The sequence below is a fragment of the Hibiscus syriacus genome, unplaced genomic scaffold (genome assembly GCF_006381635.1).
Source record: "Hibiscus syriacus cultivar Baekdansim isolate YM2019G1 unplaced genomic scaffold, ASM638163v2 tig00110187_pilon, whole genome shotgun sequence".
NCBI lineage: Eukaryota > Viridiplantae > Streptophyta > Magnoliopsida > Malvales > Malvaceae > Hibiscus > Hibiscus syriacus.
This window is the reverse complement of record NW_024062618.1, coordinates 906,020-914,435: the sequence shown is the minus strand read 5'-3', so window position 1 is coordinate 914,435 and position 8,416 is coordinate 906,020. Positions and strand designations below refer to the sequence as shown.

The 8,416-nt window shown below is 35.2% G+C and overlaps 1 protein-coding gene and 1 pseudogene across 2 annotated transcripts; one reads left to right on the top strand and one right to left on the bottom strand.

Moving 5' to 3' along the window:
- Positions 1-447: 447 nt before the first annotated feature.
- Positions 448-4,862, top strand: LOC120217576 (oligopeptide transporter 3). Of its 2 annotated transcripts, XM_039214658.1 has the most exons (7): positions 448-459; positions 1,619-2,185; positions 2,310-2,407; positions 2,669-3,238; positions 3,324-3,579; positions 3,679-3,861; positions 3,953-4,862. In XM_039214658.1, the coding sequence occupies exons 2-7, from the start codon at positions 1,685-1,687 to the stop codon at positions 4,565-4,567; spliced, it is 2,223 nt and encodes a 740-aa protein (XP_039070589.1). In that variant the 5' UTR covers positions 448-459; positions 1,619-1,684; the 3' UTR covers positions 4,568-4,862. The 2 variants fall into 2 exon arrangements, with proteins under 2 accessions (XP_039070589.1, XP_039070588.1); XM_039214657.1 differs by lacking the exon at positions 448-459 and having other exon boundaries at positions 1,565-2,185.
- A 155-nt stretch (positions 4,863-5,017) lies between these two features.
- LOC120217335 lies at positions 5,018-6,019 on the bottom strand (annotated as a pseudogene).
- Between the last annotated feature and the right edge of the window lie 2,397 nt (positions 6,020-8,416).

The following is an 8,416-nucleotide window of genomic DNA, read 5'->3' as shown; positions in this document are numbered from 1 at the left end:
GCAACACTGTGAAGTTAATATTTGTCTTTGTTTTTTGGTTGAAGTAATGCAATTCATTCAACCAAAAGACAAATATTAACTTCACAGGATTAAAGACTAAATTGTTTAGCAGTATTGGCAGCAACCGAATGAATTTACTAAGCAATCTAAGTGAAATGGCTAATCTATATATTGAAATTACGAGTGAATTTAACATCAATTTAAATATGAAAATGATTAATTATCTAATAATAATACAAAAATTTCAAAATAAAAATAATTTAAAAAATTAACCCTCGGTGGTTGATTTTCCATTTGTGGCCGTGAATGGTTGTGAGAGGGTGGCTGTGAGAGATAGAGGGGGTCGTCGGATATGGGGACGGATGTCGCCGTAGAGAGTGAGAGATGGAGATGAGACTGAGTTGCGATTTAGGAGTTTAGGTTATGAGTTGCGATTTACGGTACATACTATTTACATTTGTGTTGCGAAATTAATATTCATGTTTCGAATTCGAAAATCGAGTTGCGAAAATAAAATTCGCGTTGCGAAATTGAAACGCGCTTTGCGAATTATAAAATCTTGTTGTGAAAAGGACTCTTGTGTTGCGAATTTAAAAATCACGTTTCGAAAAAGAAATTCGTGTTGCGAATTTTACTTATGTGTTGCTAATTGTAAATCATGTTACGAATTTAAAAACTGTGTTGCGAAATTAGAGTTCATGTTACGAATTTGAAATCGCGTTGCGAATTCGTTGGTTATTTTTACAAATCCAAAAAAAAATTAGTTAAAATCATATATTATAAGGTATTTTCGGTCACTCAAGTTATTTTCTCTAAAATAAAAGAAGAGTCACCAACTAAGTACATAAAAGTCTATGAATTCATTATTTTTAGATAATTGCATAATTTCAAGTCCAGTCCTTCACTTTAGAAAAAAATACAAATAGATTAACGATTCTAATCACAAATACGTTTGAATAATTATAATCGAAATTAATATCATAAAACACAATTAAAATAATAATTGTAGTAAATTTAAAACGAATAAATTTAGACACATACTACATGCAATGAAACTAAAAACATAAAAAAAAAAATCTACAATTAACTCATACATGATAAATATAAACCAAAATAAATTTTAAAAAAATTATACATGAAATAACTTAAAATAAAATAAATTTAAAGACAATCCACGTATGATTTACACATACTACACGTGATTTACATATATTTATCTATAGTTTACACACGGTAAAACTTAAGCTAAAATAAATATAGAAATAATTTACACACGACACACATAATTTACATACGTTTATCCCTAATTTACATATAATAAAATTCAAATCAAAATAAATATGGAAATAATCCACACATGCAGCACATGATTTACACACGCTTATCTATAGTTTACCCGTGACGTAAATTTACTTTCTCAATTAATTAAACAAAATGGGCAATTTTGTCATATCATATCTCTCTTGTTCGCATGTCCCCACAGCACAGTATCTTGCCAATATTATACATGTATTTATCGTCACTTTTTCCAACATAAAAACCAGACCTTTGAGTTGAGACTTAAGACTTGGACTTCTTCTACACTACCCTGTCTTCTTGAATTACAGATAAGATATAGATATATTACTTACGCTACTGAATCTCTCACTCTCTCTTTAAAGTTTCAACCTTTTTTCCAACTTCAATGGCCAGCAAGACCCATACGGATCCAGAGAAACCAAATGGGGCGGAAACCATCGAGAACGACGACCGGAGTCCGGTGGAGGAGGTGGCGTTGGTGGTACCTGAAACCGATGACCCTTCCCTCCCCGTCATGACTTTCCGTGCTTGGTTCCTAGGTTTGACATCCTGCGTGCTCCTAATCTTCCTCAACACTTTCTTCACCTACCGTACGCAGCCACTCACCATCTCCGCAATCCTCATGCAAATCTCCGTCTTGCCCATTGGAAAGTTCATGGCCAGGACTCTTCCGACCACCGAGTACAGCCTTCTGGGGTGGCGGTTCAGCTTGAACCCCGGGCCGTTTAACATCAAGGAGCATGTCATTATCACCATCTTCGCCAATTGTGGGGTGTCTTTCGGTGGAGGTGATGCTTATTCCATTGGTGCCATAACAGTCATGAAGGCTTATTATAAGCAGAGCTTGAATTTCCTCTGTGGCGTCCTCATTGTCTTGACTACTCAGGTTATTTTCAAGTTATTTTAAAATTAATTTCGTTTACTGAATCTTGTTCTGACAACCATAATAAAGTTCATATGAAACATATATCGCATCTAAAATTAATATTCATACTGTTGATTATATGCAGATTTTGGGGTATGGGTGGGCTGGAATGCTAAGGAGGTACCTGGTTGATCCTGCAGAAATGTGGTGGCCATCAAACTTGGCTCAGGTGTCTCTGTTTAGGTCAGTGTTTTCACTCTATTACCCTTCTTTTTTTTTCATTCCATTATCATCTTTTTGTTGATTGGTCCATAGGAATTTTCTTGGAAGAGAAATTTTAAAATCTTGAAGAAAAGCTTCTCTTTTTTTTCACTTTTGGTAAAAACTTAATCATTTCAATTGCATGTGTGTTATGATTGGAAGATTTAACAGTACTATTGACCACTGGTTGTGTTTGATTATATTCTGACGGTAGTTTAACTTTTTTTAATCTTTTATTCTCAGAGCACTCCATGAAAGGGACGAGAAAAAGAAAGGATTGACTCGGATGCAATTTTTTCTAGCTGTAATGGTGGCAAGCTTTGTGTATTATGCTTTGCCAGGCTATTTATTCCCAATATTGACATTCTTCTCATGGGTGTGTTGGGCATGGCCACATAGTATCACGGCTCAGCAAATAGGGTCCGGATACCATGGACTCGGTGTTGGAGCTTTCACCCTTGATTGGGCTGGGATATCGGCTTACCATGGCAGTCCGCTGGTTGCCCCTTGGTCTTCGATCGTCAATGTGGGGGTCGGCTTTATCATGTTTATCTACATCATTGTTCCTATTTGTTATTGGAAGTATAACACCTTTGATGCTCAGAAATTCCCTATATTCTCTAATCAGTTGTTTACTTCCAGTGGGCATAAATACGATACAACTAAGATCTTGACACCGCAGTATCAGCTAAATATTCCTGCGTATAACAGTTATAGTAAACTCTACCTTAGCCCTCTTTTTGCCTTATCGATTGGATCAGGGTTCGCTCGGTTCACAGCGACCCTCACTCATGTGGCATTGTTTAATGGCAGGTATGGTTTATATGTTTCAAGACTTTTTTTGAGTAGTGCCATCACATAAAAAAAAAGAAGTCAACTCCGGGTTTGTTTTATGTAGGGATATTCTGAGGCAGAGCAGATCAGCAATGAAGAATGTGAAGTTGGACATCCATGGAAAGCTGATGAAAAAGTACAAACAAGTTCCTGAATGGTGGTTTCTCGTCTTATTAATCGGAAGTATGGCTCTGTCGCTTTTGATGTCCTTTGTATATAAGAAGGAGGTACAGCTGCCATGGTGGGGTATGTTGTTTGCCTTTGGTTTGGCATGGCTCGTCACACTCCCAATCGGAGTCATTCAGGCAACTACGAACCAGGTAACTATGCTATGCTGTTTGTTGCAGTTACTTACCTGCATGTAATGGCTACTCAATTAAGTGGTGTCTAACAACGTTTCCGCTTGTGGAGCTATGCAGCAACCTGGATATGACATTATAGCTCAGTTCATGATTGGTTATGTCTTGCCCGGAAAGCCCATTGCAAACCTGATTTTCAAGATTTATGGGCGGATCAGCACGATTCATGCTCTTTCTTTCTTGTCCGATCTCAAACTTGGGCACTACATGAAAATACCGCCTCGCTGCATGTACACAGCTCAGGTATGCTTTCGGCTTATGAGCTTTTAGTTCTAAAGATCTTAGACAACTTTCGAAACATTAATTAAGAGTAGTTGTTGTTATGTTTTCCCAGCTTGTGGGAACTGTAGTTGCAGGTATGGTCAACCTTGGAGTTGCTTGGTGGATGTTAGATAGCATTCAAGACATCTGTGATATTGAAGGAATACATCCTGATAGTCCATGGACTTGTCCTAAATACCGTGTCACGTTTGACGCCTCTGTTATCTGGGGCTTAATTGGACCAAAAAGGCTTTTCGGACCAGGAGGGATGTACCGTAACTTAGTTTGGTTGTTCCTCATCGGAGCGGTCTTGCCAGTTCCTGTTTGGGTGTTAAGCAAGATTTTCCCAGAAAAGAAATGGATCCCTTTGATTAACATACCAGTTATATCTTATGGTTTTGCCGGAATGCCTCCCGCAACTCCCACCAACATCGCGAGTTGGCTCGTCACTGGAACCATCTTCAACTACTTTGTTTTCAAGTATAACAAGCGGTGGTGGCAGAAATATAACTATGTTCTATCTGCTGCATTAGATGCCGGAACTGCTTTCATGGGTGTTTTACTGTTCTTCGCTTTGCAAAACGAGGGTCATAACTTGAAATGGTGGGGAACTGAGGTCGATCATTGTCCTCTCGCAAGCTGTCCGACTGCCCCAGGTATTTCGGTTGAAGGATGTCCGGTTTTCTAATAGACCAAATTGACCATATGCACAGCAACACAAAACAGGACGACGATGAATGAAGACTCGGAAATCGGAATGCAAAGCAGAAATGGTTTAGTTTTGTGAAAACATATTAAATTATAAACGTACGTACGTTGCAGAATTTTATTACATGATAGTCTATGCTGTAAAATAAAGCTTATGCTTTCCTTTTTTTTCAATCATCCTCTTCCTCTTATCATTTGAGAGGTGGTAGTTAATGTTTATCTTTGTGCCTGCTTGTCTGATATATAGCAGAAATTTGCATTTTGTTTTTGCTTCTGATATGGCTTGAATAATTGAAGCTATTAGTTCCTGCTATATGTGTGTGTGTGTACGTCACAAAAACATAATTTGCAAGAATCTTTATTCAATGATGGCTAACGTGATATGAATCAAGGAATTTTGTTTTATGAATTCTGCAAGTACCATAGAATTTTAGGAGCCGTACTGGCTATTAAGGTCATGAGTATTGAAGTACATATAGCTCTTTTCGTTGGAGAATGCAGATGAGGTTGTCACCGGAGAGAAGCCGGAATAGTTCCCATCTTTCTTTGCTAAGCATATGTCAACGTTGCATTTAAAGAGGTCGTGCTTCCAGACAAACGGCTGCGCTGCTTGTTCTTCAAATGGCATCCACTGCATAAAGTAGTAGAGGTGAACACTTGAGTATATAAACAGAATATTTGTAACCAAGTACTTACTGCTGTCTCTTCTTTGACTCCTCTAACTGCAGCTGCACAGAGATCTTCTCCCTAGAGATGACATTGAAATATATAACTGAACAAAGAGTAAATACATGAATAGCGGTATTATATCTACAGTGATTGTGATACGCATACCTCATTCGCAACCCCTGTGGGAACTTCCACACACCGGTCCCTAGAAATCATCCGATGTTCCCTTGAACCACCAGAACCTAAGATCAACAAAGCATATTGTATCATATTATAATTGCAGGCTGGTTTGAGCATGTGTTTCATATAAACCATCTGCAAGATACACGGAACTCGGAAAGTACCTCTCTGCTTTCGTTCATTACAAAAGCGCCAATGCCGACTAGATGCGAGACATTTGCTAGAAGAGTGTGTGGGCCACGAGGAATCCAATAAACAAGCATCAAGTAATTTGGTTCAACATGGTGATTCCAACATCCTTCCTGGAGAAGAAAAGGCATTTCAGTTATACATACAACTTCGATAATTGGGCTCTAAATGACAATAAATCACCTTGATGGCAGCTTCGACGATTACTCGGGTGCTGCCACCGTGCAACGGAAGCTCCAAGGAGAGAAGCAAAGAGGGAAGAGTCCATAGGTCGAGTCACGTCAGTGATCACTCATCCGTACCTGTCGTTCATTGCGTTGAGTAAGTTAAAATCTGGAGTTCCTTGTTCTTCATTTTCATTTACATTTGGAGTTGAGTTCATTGATGCTGACATGGTTGTTTCTCAATCTGGTTTCCGAACTTCGATAATTATGAATGAGGGTGAAATCACCATTCACCATACACATAACATGCACTGTTTTATCAACTTTTTCCTCAGACTCAAACCAACCTAGAAGATTGCGGTCCACACAAGTTAAGTTCAAAGTTCCCACATAAGGGGGGGGGGGATTTAAAGAATGGGAAACCAACTTCACATATGAAGTAGATCAGGTTTAGTGTGAACAATTACAGAGAGTAATAAGAAAACAAAGACAGAATTGAAGCTCTTTTTCTTACCCCCGGAAGAACACACATTCTGCTGGTGCTTGAGTATAGCAAGAATGAAAGAGGAAAGGGTGAAATGGGTGTACCTAGAGATGGCAACCAACCGGTTGGATTGGATGAAATTTTTAGTCAATCTGATTCGAAAGATATTTACCCTTTATACGAATATGTTTTGACTTGAAAAATATATATCTTTCACCCGACTTGACTCAAATGCCACATTTCTTCTACCCGAATCCAATCCAATCCGAAATTTTGGAGTATAAATCTGACTTGATCCGGCATAAAATAAGGACCTGATAAATCCGACTCAATCTGACATAAAATAAGGACCTAATTAAAAAAATTATATATAGAAAGAGTATTATAGTAACTATCCATATATATACACTATTACTTTTTGATAGGATCCGTTTGAAAGTTTTTCACTCTTCACCCGACCCCGCTCTACATAAAATTCAACTCGAATCTAATCCGATTTAATTTAAAAAAGAACGATTCTATCGAGCTAAATTAAATTAAAATATATTAATTTCGGATTAAATTATCATCCGTACGTGAAATGTTCTGCTGGGGATTTCGAATTATTGACCGGATTGGACCAAAACGGGCTGGTGGCTTCGAATTATTTGGATTTGAGTTTAGGTTGTTTGGGCCTTGGATTAATTTAAACTCCAAATCAATTTGAGTTCTAGACTCTAACTTTTTAGATTACTTTTATTAGATTCGAATCTAACATCTTCATTGAGCCCAAATAAAATTTAATACCCATTTAATTTTATTATATCTCAAACATAATATATTTATAATCTAAAGTGAAAGTAGACAAAGAATCGTTGTTATTCTTTGAGATTTGAAGTTCGAGCATCATGTATGTAGAGGTATAAACGTTCATTAAATGATTGAAAATAAATATTTTCTTATATTCACTTCTAATTTATAAAAAAATGCGATTAGATAACAAAATTAAATAATAATATCTAAAAAGGAAAGAAAAAGAAAATAATTCAAATGAATGATAGAAACCATAGATTTTATCTTATATCATAATAGATGAAAATAATAAAATTATTTAATTGACATATATGTAAGCATCAAAATAAATTAGGCAGATGTCCTTCTCAATATCTTATTAATATGCTATGCTACAATCTTTCTTTTCTTATTTTTAACACTTTTTCTGTTGTTTTGGATAATTAATTGCATAACCAACAATTACAAACTTTATTATCTTATTATTGGTATTTGACTATTTGGTCGCTGAACCAATTTCTTACTCTTTCTTTTTTTTTAATCTACTAGTTGATCGCACATATTCAATATTTTTTCTATTGAGATTGGTCATAAACTAGTGGTCAAATTATATTATAGGTAAAGTACACTGATGACCACTTAACTATTGTCAGATTTTATTTTGACCATTGATTTTTTTAATCTACTAGTGATCGCACATATTCAATTTTTTTCTATTGAGATTGGTCATAAACTAGTGGTCAAATTATATTATAGGTAAAGTACACTGATGACCACTTAACTATTGTCAGATTTTATTTTGACCATTGATTTAATCAATTAGATCATTCATTATTTAAATGCTTCAATCAAACCATCTACTGTTAACATTTAATGGAGTAAGTGATGTGGCAATTAAAATATTTTAATATAATTATACAGTTGGTCCATATTACTTATACATTTTTCAATTTGGTCCTAATTTTAATAAATTAAAATAAATTTAACCCTCGACAAAGGAAATCGAACCAACAACTCCATGGGTAATGTAGAAGGCACCAAACCATTGAACCAAGACAACCATTTCGTATAATTTAGACAACAAGTAATATATATCTCATATTTTAGTATGTAAATACCTTTAAATTCGTAATATTTTATATTCTTAACTTTTAAAAATATATTTTATTTTTATCTTAATTTATTAAATATATTTTATTCTTATATTAATATAAATATATATATATATATTCATTTATATTCATTTAAAAGTATATTTTATTTTTATCTTAACTTTTTAAAAATGTTTTTAGAACATCTTAACTTAAAATATATTTTATTCTTAAGTTAAATATATTTTTAAGTTAAGATATTTATATATATATATATATAT

Bases quoted from the DNA above. Each gene is read 5' to 3' on its own strand.
- LOC120217576 (XM_039214658.1), top strand. From the start codon at position 1,685: ATGGCCAGCAAGACCCATACGGATCCAGAGAAACCAAATGGGGCGGAA. The intron at 2,408-2,668 runs GTCAGTGTTTTC...TTTTATTCTCAG, and splicing joins GCTCAGGTGTCTCTGTTTAG to AGCACTCCATGAAAGGGACG. The intron at 3,239-3,323 runs GTATGGTTTATA...TGTTTTATGTAG, and splicing joins GTGGCATTGTTTAATGGCAG to GGATATTCTGAGGCAGAGCA.